This window comes from Tupaia chinensis, unplaced genomic scaffold (genome assembly GCF_000334495.1).
Source record: "Tupaia chinensis unplaced genomic scaffold, TupChi_1.0 Scaffold144378_1, whole genome shotgun sequence".
Classification (NCBI taxonomy): Eukaryota; Metazoa; Chordata; class Mammalia; order Scandentia; family Tupaiidae; genus Tupaia; species Tupaia belangeri.
The window spans coordinates 3875098-3893725 of NW_006204238.1; the positions used below are offsets into that span (position 1 = coordinate 3875098).

At 38.1% G+C, this 18628-nt stretch overlaps 1 protein-coding gene across 4 annotated transcripts in view; it reads left to right on the forward strand.

Annotated features, from left to right (window-relative positions):
- The window catches only part of MROH2B (maestro heat like repeat family member 2B), a 75885-nt gene that overhangs the window by 1172 nt on the left and 56085 nt on the right, over nt 1-18628 (forward strand). For 3 of the 4 annotated variants that reach the window (XM_006166974.3, XM_006166970.3, XM_006166971.3), the window contains exons 2-12: nt 696-757; nt 3882-3992; nt 5074-5233; nt 6173-6271; nt 9056-9210; nt 10588-10728; nt 12500-12592; nt 12682-12751; nt 13952-14065; nt 15229-15302; nt 18166-18288. In XM_006166974.3, the coding sequence (XP_006167036.1) occupies nt 696-757; nt 3882-3992; nt 5074-5233; nt 6173-6271; nt 9056-9210; nt 10588-10728; nt 12500-12592; nt 12682-12751; nt 13952-14065; nt 15229-15302; nt 18166-18288 (1202 nt within the window). The remainder of the gene's footprint in view (nt 1-695; nt 758-3881; nt 3993-5073; nt 5234-6172; nt 6272-9055; nt 9211-10587; nt 10729-12499; nt 12593-12681; nt 12752-13951; nt 14066-15228; nt 15303-18165; nt 18289-18628) is intronic. The other variant, XM_006166972.3, reaches the window with a different exon arrangement.

Consider the following 18628-nt stretch of genomic DNA (forward strand, 5'->3'; position numbering starts at 1 on the left):
AAGAGGTATGTTGTTTGATGTATGTTGATTTCATGAGAAATCTCCATCTCTGAAAGCATCTCTACTACCAATGTGCCATGTGGCCTGAAATTGCTCAAATCCTTGACTCTAAATATATTTTTTTACATTTTCTAGAGTGTTTTGTTCAAAATAAAATATCCTTAGACAGCACAAGTCAAAAACATTTAGGCATTATAAGAACCAAGTCTCATGAGCGTGGGATCAAAAGAGAGATCTAACAGGCACTAGAGGATGGACAGAGGGGAAGGAGGTGTGGAAAAAGACAACAGGGATGTTGTTGAGGACAAAAGAAGAAACTAAACAATTCTACAGCACCATACCTTATATTGCTCTACTCCAAAGTAAAGGATTCAGCTCATTGATTCTTAGAGCCGAGAGCCAAGCTCTGCTAGAAAGGATATGTAGGGTGATATCCATTTGACTAGAGGGATAATTAGGAATTCAGTATTTTTTATGTTCTCCCCCACATTTAATAGATTTTGAAAAAGTTACTGAGCATCTGCTATTTTTAAGTGTGTCAGGTGCATGAAATATGAATAAGACACAGTTCTTGCCACCAGAATTAATGGTGGAGGAAGCAAAAGAGAATGAATGAACTTACTGTGAATGGTGCAAATAAGTAACAGGAAACCATTGTGATCCATATTTTAATTCTTTTTTTCTGTGTATTTTAGACATGTTTGGAGATATTAACCTAACTCTTGGCATGCTAAACAAGGAAGATGATATTAACAAGGTAAGGAAAACAGAAAAAAGAAAAAGAAAATCTCTTTCCCATTTACCTTTTCTAGTCTAGTCATTTATACATTTCATATACGTCATTCTTCGTCTCAATTTTGTTATTTTTCTCTAGCTTCTTATAATGCATTACATTTTTTCCAGAAAATGCAGTTGTAATGCAAGTCATTCAATTCTTTTAAAATGCTATTTAGCACTTCAAGAATCACTGTGTCTGGGCCAGTCCCATAGCACTTCGCAAAGGAAGGACCCCCCACATGGCCAGCCAGAGTCCAAGTCTTGACCCTATGGCTTGAACACATTCAAGGCCCTGCATGCCTAGGATCCTGATGGCATGGAATGGTGGAGGAAAGGGGATTATGGCATGATCAGATCCATTGTAGAATGTTTTATTTCTTCTCCCTCTCCCTCTCTCTCTCTTTCTCTCCATCTTCTCTCTCTCACTGCCTCTCTCTCTCATGTATATGTGTCCTCTGTCATAAATAAATTAAGAGAATACCAATGTCCACTTTTAGACGCTAGCAAAAGAATGTCCTATTTTTCATAACTGTATACAGGCAGATATAGATAAAGGCAGATATCAGGCTTCCAGCCATATGGATTAGAGCTTTCTCCTTTATAACTTGAGAAGCCCTAAAAAAATCTCAAAAGGTCTCCCCTAATCATTTGTGATGTTGTTTCACAAACTAGAAATTTCTCTGAAAACTGTTTAGACTTCCACAAGCTTTTGTAAAATAACAATAACTACACTTTATTGTACACTTACCTATAGAGTGCTAGATGTTTTCCAGACAATAGTGCATTGTATAATATTCACTCCTCACAACAGCTTAATGTGGTAAGTATTGCTATTTGACCACTGGGAAAAATGGAGCATGGAAAAGTCATTTGATTTGCCCAACGAAGAACTACAGGACTATATCCCAATATGAGCCCTCTGATTAAAAAAAAAAATGCTCTTAATCATTACTCAATGTTGCCACTTTGTGAAGGGCAGTGCCCATAAGTGCTCATACCTTTATCTCTTAATTCAGTGGTTCTCAACTCTGCGTGCATATCAGAATCCCTGGGAGAGTTTTGGGAAGATTTCAACTTCACTGAGATGAGCCTGGACATTCAAAGCTTAGGGAGACAATCCTAACATTTAAGCGTGATTGAAAATCATTGCATTAACTTCTTAGTGGGAATTAACTTTCCCTTAGAACACTATTTCTTAACATTGGGTATTACTTAGGGAATAATCTTTGGACCCCAGAAATACTGAAAGAAGAAATTCCAAGGAAGGAATGTGAGAATATGCACTTTTAACAAGCAGTTCCAAAGTATGTTTATGGAGAGTCAAGTCAGGGAACAGTAATAGCTTCACCACCAAGAGAGTAAGTGCCAGCTAAGGTTTAGACTGTTAGGTACAAAATGTAGCATCACCACTTAATGCCAGCTGCATGAAGCTCTCTGAGAACCAGTTCCCTCATCTATAAAGTGAGAACATTAGTGGTTCCTAGCAGAGGCTTATAGTGAGCATTAAGTTCTTTTACCTCTGGCCATTCAGCCATGGTCTCCACCGCCAAGCTCACAAGCTTTACGTGCCTCTTTACCTACTCCTTTGAGACTGTCTTATAAGCTAAATGTATGGAATAAAAGGCTGGACCTGGAAAGAGATTTGTAAAGCTACTGTATACAAGTACTGGGGGCCTATCAAGAGGAACAATCCCTGGTTAATGGAACCTTCAATTTTGTGGGAAAGATTAATATTATATAATTGTGTAAGACTGTATTAAATGCTATAAAAGAAAAAAATTACTGTTTCAAATAAAGGGCCCATTGCAGTTCCAGGAACATGATAGGGACTCCATAAAGGTAAGCCTTGCCAGAACAAAGACCTGCAGAAAGCAGAGAAAGTGGACCAGCCTGTGGCCTGGTGGTTAAAGCAGCTGGATCCCATATGGCCAACTGCACAATTCAAGTCCCAGACCTGGAGAGACACTCTGGGCACCTGTGCATGCATACTCGAAATCCCGAAAAGAGGGAGAGATGGAGGTGAGAGAATTGCAGTCATTGTCCATGAAGGAACTTTCTCTCTCTCTCTCAACCTCTCTCTCTCTTCCTCTCTCTCTCTCTCTCTCCCTCTCCCTCTCTCTCTCTCTCTCTCTCTGATGAACACATGTACCCTCTAGCAAGTTGAAAAAAGAAGATAAAAGAAAGCAGAGAAAGCATGTGGCTCAAGAGAAGAATTCACAGAGACTGACTGGAAGAAAGTAAAGACAACAAACTGTCTTCTTTTCAGGAACCAGTCCTGACAGTACTGTGGAGGAAGATATTTCACTTTTGCAACAGGTTGCAGTACATGGAGGTCTCTCTTTCATTTTCCAAAGGACATGTAGCCACCTAAGAGATCTGGAAGAGCTCACACTTGGCACTTGGTCAAATGTTTTCTGGAGACTGTAGTTCTGTTCAAAACGACTCATAACATTATGCCCACAAAGGAACGAATGAGACAAGGGCCTATAAATCCCTTTGGATCCCAGTTTCATAGCTTAACTGCATCTTGGGGAATTACAATGCATTTCTCAGTACCATACTCACTTCCCGCTTATAAGAGCAGCAAGTAGACCTTTCCTGCCTCAGAATGCACTATGACAGTGATTTCCAAGAGACTTCAATATGTTATGTAGCCTGCCCTTGCCTTCAGTTAGATCTTGCCCAAGAAATGTAGTCAAGTGAAAAATACTTAGTTTTCAGAATTAGCTATGCAGGGAGACCTGGCAGGTGGTGTGGTGGTTAAGGGCCCTGGACTTCCATATGGCTGACCATAGTTCAGGTCCCAGACCTAGTGGCTTGTTTTCTCACTTTCCCTCTCGTTTTTTCCTACTCTGGCCAGATTAAAATATATAAATAAAGTTAAGTAAAATAATTCTCAAAAAAAAGAATTAACTGTGCTTTATGGAAAGCTTTTGAGTACTGAAGATACAGATGAGGTTCAGGAAGCCTCAGTTAACATACATAAAAATCCGTTGTGTAGTAAAGATGCATTGCTTATTTTAATGGTGCTATTCATTTGAATTTCATTAAGTTCCTTTATTTACACAACCCAAATTTCCATGTATATCCTTGTATGTTCACAGGAAGACATTTACGGTCATCTTACTTCTGTTATTCAGAATGCTGACATCTTGGATGACGCAATTGTCCAACGGTTGATTTATTATGCTTCTAAGGACATGAGAGACGACAATGTAAGTTTGGTTCTTGATGGCGACCCTATGTCAGGGCCAAGAATGGGGTCTTTAAGTTACCCAACTGCACCCATGAGGACATCCATAAGTTTTTGCTACATCACCACCAGGACCATGAATCACTTTTATTTGTTCCTCATGATAATATGGATACAGCTACAGTGCTTGTTATTTACCGCTTCACAGATAAGAAAACTGAGGCTAATCTAAAAATGACTTTGGAGGAAATATTATCCAACCTTCTTTTAGATGAGAAAGTTGATCTTAAAGAGATTTTGTTTTCAAAATAATTTAGCTAGCTATTAACAGAACAAGTAACTACTGGGTTGTTGGAAAAGTCATGGTTTATTTTTCAATGTTTTTCTATGCAAAAATGCATCATGACTTTTTTGATGACCCTACAGAACCCAATTTTCTTGGCCTATATATAATTTCAGGGTCTCACCACTGGTCAGACATTCAAATGCAGGCCTTATCTCTCTGGATTCCCAGTCTCAACTAAGTAATACATCTACTCTATGTCATGAATTAATAGATGCTTTTGAGTATCTTTTTAAATATTTTCTCTAAATCTTTTTATATTCCTTAGCTGGAGGGTTGATCACAATTACCTAGCTCACCATCACCAAAAGCAGAAGTCCCTCGCGATACCTCCAACAAGGAAGATAATTACACCAGGATAACACCAAAACCAAAGCTTTTAACTTCCAGCCAATGTCCTTTCACCATTCCTTTTAATCCTTCAAACGCAGTAATTCACATCACTTAAATGTAAAGCATAAATCCTATGTTCATGAAACCTTACCAATTTCAAGAAAACATCTTTTGGTCCCATGTTCATTAGACCTCTGCTAACATGTTTTTGGGTTTTTTTTTTTTTTTTTTACTGAATTCAAATTACCTCTGCTTTCCCATCTATTGACATATACCACAGAATCTTTTACTATGATTTTCTGGTAACATGTACTCTCTCTGTCCCAAAGCTAGGAGAAATTACAAATATTACTAACACTGTTTCTCCTCTGTAAACTCACTCTTCTTTTCCTCTAGTCGTTATTGCCATTTTTCTTTTCCTCCTCAGATTCCCAGAGAAATCAGAATGCTAGCTGGTGAACTTTTGGTGTCTCTCGCTGCGCATGATTTCAACTCTGTGATGTACGAAGTGCAAAGTAACTTCAGAATACTAGAGCTACCCGATGAATTCATTGTGCTTGCACTGGCTGAACTGGCAACCAGCTATGGTATACTAGGAGGGATACTCCCCACGCTATCCCTGAGAAATGACCACACCTGACCAGTTGGCTAAAACCCAAATAGAGAAAATGGCAGAAGGCAAAGTACCTCTACCTTCTGTTATACTAAAGAATATTGACAGAGGGTTGTGGCAACTATTCATGAACAAAATGAACTTCCTGACCAGAATGCTATGATTCAATTGGCCTGTCTACCATTCTCACCTTGCACCTTGCTAATGATTTTGCATTTGCAGAATCACACTTTCTATTCAGTATCTTCTGCAAACCATTGAATACTTACATAAAGAAACAGCTTCCTACCATTTGTTTCTACATTACTTTATTTAACAAATATTTATTGAGCACCTGTTACATGAGCTAGGCTTTGGGGATACAGGCAAGTTCTGGTAGGAGAGAGTAACAAAATAGTTATCCAGATAGGAAATTAGCACTAAACAACAGGTACAGGTGGCTATACAGCTAGTATTTGATCTTATTCTTCATTATTTTTATTATAGTGTATGCATGTGCACATGAGAGAGAAAGAGAAAGCACCTTCAAAATGGTCTTGTCACACCACAAGCCCCTTTCTTTAGCCCTGCAGCTCCCTAGGATCCCAGGCACTTTCACTCATATCCAGCATGTTTTCAGGTTCAGCCTGAGATCCAAACCAGCAGTTGGCCATGTGGTTTCCAGCATTGTAGTCCAATATGCTACAACTGAGCAACCTGGTCAACTAGTATCTTATCTTAAACTAACCACTTCTTGATTCTCTAACTACAGCATGGCATTAAGGTGGAGTAGGGTAATGGAGGAGAATACCTTCCTACCACACCTCATTTGCCTCTTCCATGCAACCCTGGAGCGCTAGCTAGTGACATGAGGAGTCACAGAAGCCCAGTGAAAGAAAGCGATGGCTTTCTCTTCTCACATCCTCCCCTGCAGTGTCCCAGAGCATCCCCTTCATGATGATGACCCTGCTCACCATGCAAACCATGCTCAGGCTGGCTGAGGATGAAAGAATGAAGGACACTTTCTGTATTGGTGGGTACTCTGATTTCCTCTTTGCTTAACCAGACTGTGAACTATCTTATACATTGAGTGAAAGTCTTATTTTTCCTTTTACTCCAGTTTTGCCCTTTCTAATGATAATAGTTACCATTTATTGAATGCCTGCCACTTAGAAGGCCTTCTGCAGAGAGGTATCTTACTCAATTTTGCAAGGTAAGTACTATAACCCCATTTTGCAGAAGAGAAAGTGAGGATCATGAAAATCAGGCAGGTTTTCTAAAGTAGGGACACCTTGAATGAGACTTTATAAGGTGGCATTCAAATCCAGATCACCCAGTCTACACTCTTTTCACTGTCTTAAATGGCATCCATTTTAACTATCCTCCTTCCTTAATTTGATCTCATTTTCTCTGCAATGATTTTGAAAGCTAACCAACTCTTAGCAGTAGGTGAAATTTTGGCATCTGATTATAACACAATGTTGTAATAATCATCAGCAGGAAAAGTAACCAAAATGCAAGCAATTATGAAATCAAGGAAACTAGGCAAGCAAATTATGGTCACAAATCCTCTCTACCTAAAAATAAAATATTTCCTTAGTAATCAAGAGTCCACAAAGAAGAAGCATGCCCTGGAATTCTAGAGAAAAGTATCTGCAGGGCAGCCAGGGTTTCTTTGGATGAATCTGGAGACCTTAACTCTTCTCTGCTCAGCCTGAGCCACCAGATGATCCTGTCCTTCTCTCAATCTATTTGACCTCTAAAAACATCAGAAGTGATTGCTATGATCCCTTTTACTTCTAATACACCCCAAAGCTTCTATTTTTTTTTTATATATTTTAAAAGCCCATGCGGTCAGAAACATCTTTTTTATATATCTACTAAGCTTTTTTATCTATTTCATTTTGCCCATTTCCTCTTGTTCTGTCCTCGATGAAGCAATATTTTTATCTTATATATACATATATATTATATATACATATATATATTTGCATGTATATATATATATATACACAAATATACATAAACACACACACACATCACACACGCACACATAGAGAGAGAGAGAGAGATTAAAAGTTAGCGCTTGGACACTGCTTTGGGTATATTTATATTATCTTTCATAGATCTACTCAGCTATCCCATTAAGTGGTTAACATTTTGCCTCAATTTTGCAGATGAGAAAATTGAGGCTTAGAAGGGTTAATAAGCAGCTTGTCTAAGGTTACACAGATAACCTCAGACAAGATGAGGTTAGCTGTATCTGAGGTCACACAGCTAACCACAGATGGCCGAGCCACGACTGTCAGCTATGACAGTCTGACTCAAGGACCTAAGCCACTATTCCAGATTAACCCACTTTTCAATACTTTTTACTACCCCCACTTACTATTGCAACTAATACAGTATTCCCACATATACACTTTGGAGCCTCTAATAGCATTTCTACCTCCAATATTAACAGTCAAGAATGTGAAATAAAGTAAAAGTGAAAAATCATCATGGCAATTTTCTACCTTTGTCTTACAAAGTTTTCTAAGTCTCTTTTGGCTCTAAAACATGTTTGTGAGCTTCTCCTAAACAAAAGATATAAAATCTAATAGCCATTCATCCATCCATCTATACCTAATCATTCGATCATTCAGCAAATATGCAGATATTGTGCTGGCTGTTTCAGATACCATGAAGTACAAAACGCCATCATCTCTCTCTCTCTCTCTCTCTCTCACACACACACACACATACACCAAGAAAAAGATTTTGATAAAGTATAGCAGGAGATTCTCAGAAAAATTAAAATGTGTGTGGAGGGAATGTGAATAAGCCAATAAATGGCCAGCTCTAAAATTAATATACTTAGGGTCTTTTCTAAAGTATTCTGTTTGTGACCTGTTCTTGAGGAAATTAACTATGAAATTTCTTTGTCATCTAATAAAAGGGGTTGCATGCGGGCCAGAGGAAAAATAGCGTTATTTGTTGCAAATATATGTGGATTAGTGGTTCAAATGGTATTTTTGCAGGCCCGAGATGCTTTTCTAAATTTTATTGAAGTAAATCATAGAGCTAGAAAAGCGTACAAATTAGAAGTGTTCAGGTTGATGAGTTATCCACGTGGCAACCACTCAGGTCAAGAAATTAGAATATTACTACCATCCAGCAACCTCCTTCCTGTTTCCTCTCAAGGATAATTATAGCTTCAATTTTTAATACCATTAGTTTTGCCCACTTGTAGGATCTATACATGCTGCTCTGTGTAGCAATAAACCATTTTTATTTCTGTATTCTGTTACAATGACTATACTACAATTTATTTTTTCCTTCTACCTACTAGCAGATATGTAGACTATCTTCTGTTCAAGGTTATTGGGGGGATAAAAGCTAAGACAAACATTTTTGTACAAGTTTTTTGGTACTTCTATGTATACCTCTTTATGGACTATATACCTTAACCTGGAATTTCTGGGTCACATGGGATGCATACTCACCTCTGGTGGACAGTGCCAAAATTTTCCCTACGTGTTTGCACTGATTCACATCCCCACCAGCAGTCTATGGGAATTTCAGCTGCTCCCCAGTCATGTCAACTCATGACACTGACTGCCTTACATATTAGCCATTCTAGATGGCGTAGTGATATCTCATTATGGTTGTCTTCCACATTTCACTAACATGGCTAAACAGTTGTTAATGTTTTTTGTTGGTATAGTCATAAGACTATGTAGAAACACATTTTTCTAATCACCAGTATCCTCTTCTTAAATTACTGCATGGTTTTTCTCATCTTTTTCTCAGTCTATGGTTGTGTTTTTAAATGCAGCCCTTGAGAAGTTCAGCAAGGCCATTTACAAGTACGTTAACCACTGGAGAGATTTTCCCTACCCCAGACTGGATGCCAACCGACTCTCTGACAAAGTCTTCATGCTGTTCCAGTACATAATGGAAAAATGGGTCCCAGGGGCCCCACGCACACGTGTGAGTCGGGTCAGATCTCCTTTTACGATGATTGAAATTCCATTTAATTTTATAATATGGTAATTAAGTCAGGTCTTTTGGAAGTTATTGGCTGTGTTTTATAAGTTGTGTTGGATCTTTTTTTTTTTCCTCATCTGTTTCAATTCACTATTTACTCATTCTTTTGACTAATATTTAGTGACTCCCCTATGGCATTCCAAACACTATTTCAGATGCTGAGGACATAGCAGAGATTGAACAGACTGAAATTTTCACACTCATGAAACTGACCATCCAATGTGTGCAGGGGACGTTAACAAGACAAATGAGTAAAATACATAGAATATTAGCTGGTTCACATGCTATATATCAAATTCATATTTAAACTGAGACACTAATTTAGAGAAAACAATAGTCCACCCAAATTTCCTGTTTTTGAATACCACAATTTAAAAAAAAATAACATCTAAAGAATGCACTTGACCACTCCAAAATGCTTACACCTTATCAGGAATAGATAACAAAGTGCATTCACATATATAATCTCATTCTTATCTTGCCTAAATGCTGTAATTTTTTTCAAAAAGTTGACTAATTATATCCTATTTGGGGCTCTTCTTGCTTTATTTTAAAAAGTTTAACAGCCCCCTCCCCTAGTTCTGTTTCTTTTCTACATTTTAAGCTATTAAAGCTTTTTTCCTTTTTTTCTTTTTCCCTGGAATAGTTAAATCATTAGCAAACACAGGACTTTTAAAATATCCCACAGAAGAGAAGTCCTTTCTTCAGAGCACCTGGAAAACAAAATTCGATACATCCACTTGGTGCTGCTCTCATTGCCTCCTACAGGAAGAGCTGGGCAGAGGGGGTAAAAAAAAGTGATAAGAGAGTGCAAAGAGGGAAACAGCTCTCCTGGTGAGCACACCAAGCAAACAATGTTGAACCTAGGCCTTGCAGACTGTGAGGTTGTCCACTCAGGGAATGTGCATTCCCTGAAGAGAGAATAAAACCTACTGAAGCGTAGGTTTGAGACCAGATAACTTGCACACTTAAGTAAACATGGTAGGAGTAAGAGAAAAGAATGGGAATGTAAGGCAACTGTAAGGTGCTGGACACTCCCACATGGCTGACCAAGTTTGAGTCCCAGACCTGGTGGCTTGCTTTCTCACTTTCCCTCTTCCTCTCTCTTTGTGTCTCTCTCTGGTAAAATTAAAATTAATGAATTAATAACTAAAATTAAATAAGTAATTCTTGAAATTTTCTTTAAAAAATAATCTCTCTTGGCTGAAAACAGTGAGGAAAGTTGCAGAAGAGGGTACTTAAAGTTCCCAGTGTTCTGACTCATGTATAAAAAGCATAAGAAAGTATTATTTGTTTGGTATTTGTTTGTTGCCTCTGCAGACTTTGGCCATTGTTAAGGCCCATGGCCCCACAGTGAGCTTGCTACTACTTCGGGAAGACTTCTGTGAATATGCCTTGGGTCAGGTACCCTGGCTCCTGAACCAGTATAAAGACAAAGAGATTGATTTCCACATCACTCAGGTAAGAGCCACGCTTTTATTTTTTAAGAGAGATTTTTGCTATAGAGCATGTGTGCTTGCCATGTGAGACAGAAAACAAGAAATCACCCCCCTGGGGGGATAGCCACACCACAATCCCTTCTCTTCCATTCTCCTCAGGGTTTTGGGTACACATCCACACATACCCAGCATGAGTTTGTTTGTTTGCATTTAATCAAATTTATATTTACAGTGTACAACATTGCTTTTTCCAGCATCAATACCATGCATATTGGTCAAGATAAAGACATTTATATACATTATCATCAGCAAATAGCTTTCCACTTTCTTGTCAATTAAACATACTTTTTTTTTCCCTTTCCCCTGTTCCGCTCCCTCCTTCTATTACGTATCTCCATAATACCCTTATCCTTACCTTCTCTAGAATCTACCATTGCCCTTCCTACTGCTATACCTTCCACACTTTCAGGTTCTGCTATATAGTGCAGACAATCAGTATATATTGTGTGAGGACATACAAGTCTGTCTTTTATAATCTGGCTTGCTTTGCTTAGCATTTAGTCTTCCATATTCATCCACTTTGTATCAGATGTCAGGGTCTCATTCTTTTTTATGGCTGAGTAGTATTCCATAGAGTACATATGCCACATTTTTTCAATCCAGTCATCTGATTTTGGACATTTGGGTTGATTCCATATCCTAGCAATTGTACATAATGCTGTAATAAGCATGGATGTGCAAGTGTTTTTCTGACTGAGGGTTTTTCTATCTTTTAGGTAAATACCTAAGGGTGGAATTACTGGGTTGTATAGTAGTTCTCTTTGTCAGTTTCTGAAAACTCTCTATATTGTTCTCCAAAATGGTTGTACTAGTTTGCATTCCCACCAATAGTGTAGGAGAGTTTCCTTTTCACCACAGCCTTACCAGCACTTACCATTATTATTATTTTTTAAATTTTAGTCATGCTGACTGGGGTTAAGCGCTATCTCATTATGGTTTTGATTTGCATTTCCCCTATGATAAGAGGTGTCAAGCACATTTTCATATGCTTTTGGACCATTTGTTTGTCTTCCTCAGAGAATTGTCTGTTCAGTTCATTTTCCCATCTTTTAATTGGATAGATTATTTGTGTGTGTGTGTGTGTGTGTGTGTGTGTAAGCTGCTTGAGTTCCCTGTATATTCTAGGTATCAGTCCCTTATGTGAGGTAGAGTTTGAAAATATGTTCTCCCACTCTTAGGGTTGTCTTCTCAATCTACTTATTGTTTCATTTGCTCTACAGAAGCTTCTCAGCCTAATATAGTCCCATTTGTCTATTTTGGGGACTATTATCTGTGCCGGTGTGAGTTTTAAGCCACTGGGTTCAGGACTCAAACCATGGTCAACTGTGAGAGTCCAGTGACATAAGCATTATGTCATCTGCTGGTCCCAAGAGTAACTTTAAAGGAACTGAATTAGAGGGTCACTTTGCAACCATTCTGGAGAATATTAAGGCTCTAGCAGGTCTAAGGAACTGAAATCCCTGTTTGGGCAGATGAATGTAAATACCTCTTGGGAAATACAAGATAGAAAAGAGGTAGGCACAGCTGTGTGATGAAAACTCCAAGAAGAGATTAAAATTTTTCATTCCAAGTTGCTGAGGCACTGAACAAGGTCAAGAAGCCAGAATCATTAAGAAAACTTGTAACTGCAGGAAAGTTATGGGTTCTCACAAAACATAGCTACTCACCTTCCACATCCTGTGCCACTGCTTTATTGGCAGCATCTAACTAACCTGAAAGAGCTTCCATTTCAGAGCCTAAAACAAATCCTGACTGCAGCAGTCCTTTATGACATTGGCCTTCCACGGGGTTTGAGAAAATCCATCTTTATCAATTTACTCCACCAGGTAAGAAAACCATGCCGTCAATTCTGATTGTTTATTTTTAACTGGCTTCCTGTTTCTAACATCTTCCACCTGACTCCCTTCCCATTCAGATCTGCAGCGTTCCAGAGCCTCCAGTGAAGGAGAATGAAATCGAAGCTTCAAACTGTTTCCTCATTCTAGGTAGTTCCCAGCAAACAGGGTTTTAATAAAAATGTCTCCAAGTGATGATGAGGACATTGGTAAAGGGTGTGCATATTGTCACATTAGTTACTTCCACACATGTAGATGCAAAGTGTTCCTTCAGCTCACAATACTCTCAGCCTCTCCCTCTTCCCACAAGTTCCCAGGAAGAGTGGAAGAGGTAAAGAGATCAATCATCCAGTATGTCTGGGACAGAACAGAAAAAGGAAGATTCTATAGAGAGAATTTTTAGTAGCAAAACCAAAAAAGTCTCAGGAAAACCAGGATGAGTTGATAATTCTAAAGGTCGAAAACTGCCTTTTTCTTGGTACTTAAGATCATTTAAAATTGTTACAAGTTCAGTTACTTTTTTTACCTCCCTAGTCATTTGTTAATAATTAAGACTCTTTCATATTTCTCTCTTTCTCCTTCATGCTCTCCCTTTTCTTCTTGTCCCTACGTCATAATGCCATCCATCACCTGGCTAGAATATCTGTAACAGGTTACACAGGCAGTACTAAGGTCCAGGGTCAGGATACAGTTTATTGTCCAGCATGGTCCTGAGGATGAGGGATGGCACCAATCGATTACTTCTCATGTGTCTATCGTCCCCCGTGTGTGGCAGTTTCTCCTACCTCATTGCATATGCTTCTATTACATTTCATTTGTCTCCTGACCATCCCCTCTGTTTCCATACTCTCCTTTTCTCCTCACTTCCAGCCTAATGATCTAATCCACTATAACTCAGACAACTTCCAAAACACACTGTTCTCTTTCATCCAAGAATTTCCCCGCAGCTCACTAGCTTCAGAGCTGGTGAAGCATCATCCATCACAGCAATGTCGGCCTCTGTCTTCACATGGTGTTCTTGTTGTGCCTCTGTCTCTTCTCCCTTCTTGTAAGGACACCAGTCATACCTAAGTTGAGACCCACTCTAATGACCCTGTCTTAACTTGTTTCCACCTGCAAAACCCCCAATTTCAAAATAAGGCCACATTCACAGGTATGAACAGAAGCGAGCCTGGTTATAAAAGCTCTCTTAGAGACCAAATTGCTTCACTGATATTGCAGAAGCACAATCATATTACCCACTGAAGAGTGACTTTGACAATCATAATAAAGTCCTTCTTTTCTCGTCACATATATTTAACCTAAGGTGAAAATAACGTCTTATAACCCTAATATTTCTTAAACCTGTAGCCCATTCGAACCCTGCTGACCTGATGGAATTTTTTGATGATCAAGTGAGAAGTAATAATGAAGCCATCCGAGTGGGAATCTTGACTTTGTTAAGATCGGTTATCAGTGCTGAGGGTAAGCAATAAGAAAGATGGCAAAATATTGGCATAAGGATGATTCATACCAAAGAATAAACTGAAGTCTATATAGTCCCAAATCCTGTCATATGTCTTCATGATATTTATATAACAGCAAATGCAAGTGAAACCCTGTCTTCTCAGTCTTTTACAATCTATTCCTTTAAAATAGACATTTTCATTTACCTCTTTTCTTTCATGGTGCTTATAGATGCACCCAGTTGAGAAAGATGAGCAGCCTTTTTGATAACAAAATTTAGACTATTTAGTAGGTTGGTTAAGTAACCTTATGAACTAGGTGGATGGAAAAAAGTACAGTTTTGTAGAGATTGGTACATTTAGAAGAGAACAGAATTAAATGTCTTACCATATTTTATCGAAGATACACATATTTTCAGAGTACTAATTATAACTTACATTTGGTTACATCTTTAATTATAATTAATTAGTTTTTTTTCTTTCTTTTATCTTTGAGAGATTTTTGCTATTGGGCGTGTGAACTCGCCAGAGAGCCAAAGAGAGACAGAGAGATAGAAAGTGAGAAATCACCTCCCAGAGGGGATGGCCACACCACAATCCCTTCTCCTCTCAGGGTTTTGGGCACCCTCACCCCACATGCCCAGCGTGAGTTTCAAGCCTTCAAGTCTGGGACTTAACTGTGGTTGGCCATGTAGAAGTCCAGCTACATAACCTTTACACTATCTGCTGGTCCCCCATTTTTTCTTTTTTAGTGCAATATAAGATCATAGTGCATCATAAAATTGATGACATCTTGAATTTAATAAAATATGAAAATTCTTTTTCACAGGTCATGATCTGGTTTTTAAAATTTTAGTTAACACTGTAAATTATTTACTGAAGGATCAGAAGATAAGAAATCAAAAGCAGTCTCACAGTATTTAGAACTTATGCATTGGGCATAAGGTATTGAATCCACTATGAAACTTAACATTTTAAAAAAGATGAAATAATGTAATAGGAAACAAAGATAGCAAGTACATCCTTAAGGAGTTGGAGAAAAGAGTAGGAGGGAGTTCAACAGCACAATGCTTTAAAGAAAAAAGACAATTCTGTGCCATAATTCAAGGAGATTGGATCAATCCTCTAATATACTGTACTCATACCAAGTTGGGCTTCTCAATTTCTCTCTCTGTTTTTCAGAACCCAAGTTGAGAGATTACATAACTTCCATTGAAAGGACAGTCAAAGTCGTCATGGGTGACCTCAGCATAAAAGTAAGAGAATTATTAGGGCCTTTTATTTGGTTGATAGTAATTTTAGAAATGAATAAAACTATTTTGACTCTTTAAAAGATCTACTTACGAGATTGCTTTAAGAAGAACTCACTAAGCGGGACCAGCAATCGGTGTAATGGCTGTGTCACTGGACTCCCACATGGTCGACCGCAATTTGAGTCCCAGACCCGGCGGCTTAAAATCACACCGATGCATGCGCGTGCGTGCCCAAGATCGCAAGAGGAGAATGGAGAAGGAATTGCAGGGTGGCCATCCTCCCTGGGGGGTTATTTCTCACTTTCTGTCTCTCTGTCTCTCTCTGTCTTTCTGGTGAGCGCACGCACCTATAAGCAAAAACCTCTCAAAAAAAAAAAAAAAAGAACTCACTAATCAATTCCATTTTTAAAAGGACTCTATCTTTCCCACAAAGATGAACTACATCATGGTAGAGTCCTAAAGTATATATAGTTCAAGGGCTTCTCAGTGGAAGAAAAAATTTTGCTCGTAGGATCAATATACTAGTGCCCTTCAGATGATTTAAATTTGTTAATTACAAAGATAATGCCTCTTTCTTCAAAAGAGAAATCCCAAACCTTTCTTTTAGCATAGATAATCCTGTTTTCCAGCCAGGGACCACCAGAATAAATTCAGTATACAGTTAATTGTTCACTATTTCCTGATTATTTGATTAAAGTACTCCATACCAGAAGATATAGAACTTGTGCTGAGAAAAATCAAGAACAATTAGCAGTGATTATAGTTTCCATATAAAAATATCTTCCTTTTGGGACTAGCAGTTAGCGTAATGGCTATGTCTCTGGACTCCCATGTAGTCGACCGCGGTTCGAGTCCCAGACCAGGTGGCTTAAACTCACGTCGGGCGTGTGTGCGTGCGTGCCCAAGATCTCAAGAGGAGACTGGAGGAGAAGGGATTGCAGTGTGGCCATCCCCCCTGGGGGGTAATTTCTCGCTTTCTGTCTCTCTGTCTCTCTCTGTCTGTCTGGTGAGCGCACGTGTCCTATAGCAAAAACCTCTCAAAAAAAAAAAATCTTCCTTTTGTTTGTTTACTTTTCTATAACAAAACCTTATATAACAGCCAGAGCAGAGAAAATTTCTCTAAGAAGCTTTGGTCACTAGTGACTATAAACAATGGGGTGATTATATATAAACCTAGTTACAATAGAAGAATTATGAGAAGATCTTAGGGTAGAGTAACAGATACCAAAACAAAACAAAACAAAAAACAGCTTACCAGGCAAAAATAAAAAGGTGCTCCTCTTTTGCCCCTTTTAGGTAGACTACTCTGTGCCTTTACGCTAACTCCTTGGCCACCATATAGCTCTGCCTTCCTATTCAAATTATTCTTTTCTTTGCATCCTTCATTAAAAGATCCATTCACTAAAAGAATGGAAGACTGAAGGAGAAGGGATTGCAGTGTGGCCATCCCCCCTGGGGGGTAATTTCTCGCTTTCTGTCTCTCTGTCTCTCTCTGTCTGTCTGGTGAGCGCACGTGTCCTATAGCAAAAACCTCTCAAAAAAAAAAAATCTTCCTTTTGTTTGTTTACTTTTCTATAACAAAACCTTATATAACAGCCAGAGCAGAGAAAATTTCTCTAAGAAGCTTTGGTCACTAGTGACTATAAACAATGGGGTGATTATATATAAACCTAGTTACAATAGAAGAATTATGAGAAGATCTTAGGGTAGAGTAACAGATACCAAAACAAAACAAAACAAAAAACAGCTTACCAGGCAAAAATAAAAAGGTGCTCCTCTTTTGCCCCTTTTAGGTAGACTACTCTGTGCCTTTACGCTAACTCCTTGGCCACCATATAGCTCTGCCTTCCTATTCAAATTATTCTTTTCTTTGCATCCTTCATTAAAAGATCCATTCACTAAAAGAATGGAACTTAGCTTTCTTCTCCAGGGAATCAAATTATTAAAAATATTATAGTACAACTCCATAATCCTTCACTACAATACCTAGGGCCAGATATACTTCAGAACTAACAATCTTTCAAATTTTATAAAAACATTACTGTGATAGTAACCCTCAATCAAAATCCAGTAATATTTCTGCACAAAACCTATATATCTATATACTATAGACTAAGTAGACTACATATCACTTTAGAACAGTTTAGTTTGATTTTATCACAAAATGAATTGGCACCAAATTCGAGGAATAAAATTCCAGTTTCAGAGTCATTCAGATTTTGAAATTGTGAATAAGCGATTGTGTACCTTTAGTTCAATGTGATATTTTTCATTGAATATTGTAAAAGTAAGACAGTATTTTAGCCCCAAATTATCTGCATTTAATAAAAGATACTCATTGTAAATATGTGTCTTTGGGAGTTTAAAAGAAAGATTTTAGTTAAAACAAGCATTTGCGATGACTCTTAAATTATGACTTACAGGACTGGCCTATGGCTTGGTAGTTAAGTGAGCTGGATCCAGAATGGCTGACCACACAATTTGATTCCAGGACCCAGCAGCTTGAGAGAAACATGCTGGGAGCATGTACTTGCATGTCCAAAATCCCAAAAGGAGGAAGAAATGGAGGAGAAGGGATTAAAGCATTATCATGTCTCATTGGAGGGGAGAGGTGTTTTCTCACATTCCCTCATTCTCTCCGTCTCTCTCTTACAAATACACATGCCCTCTAGAGAAAATTAAAAGAAAAAAAAATTACAGCTTACACATTCATTTCTTGTCCTATCTATTTATAGTAACATTATTCAATTTGTACTTCTTTTGAGAAGGTTCTCACTAAATGATCCATGAAGATTCTAGGATAGAAGGTAAATTTCCATTCTAAAAAACATAGTAAAATGTTGTAATTGCATTGTTCTTACTCTAGGTAAGGAATTCCACCCTTCTCCTCATCCAAACCATGTGTGAAAAGAGCTACATTGAAGCTCGAGAAGGATGGCCATTAATTGATTATGTTTTCTCCCAGTTTGCAATATCCAACAATAACCTGGTATGAAGAGGCTGCAGGGTTTTTCCTTGTTCGTTTTGGATTTTGTTTGTTTATGATTATTTTCATATAATTTCTAATTTACATACTATTGTTATACCTCTTCATGGGGTACAGTGTGGTTTTTTAAAGCCTATATGCAATGTGTCATAATTAAGTCAAGGAAATAAACATACCTGCCATCTACAATATTTATATTATTCTGTGTTCCACACTCTGCTGATAACTTGAAGATAAATATAAATTGTTACTAATGTTCTTTACTATGCTATATTCTATTAATATGTCTCTTTCAACTTGTTTACATGCCCTCTTGTATCTGTTAACCAAGTTCTCCCTCTTT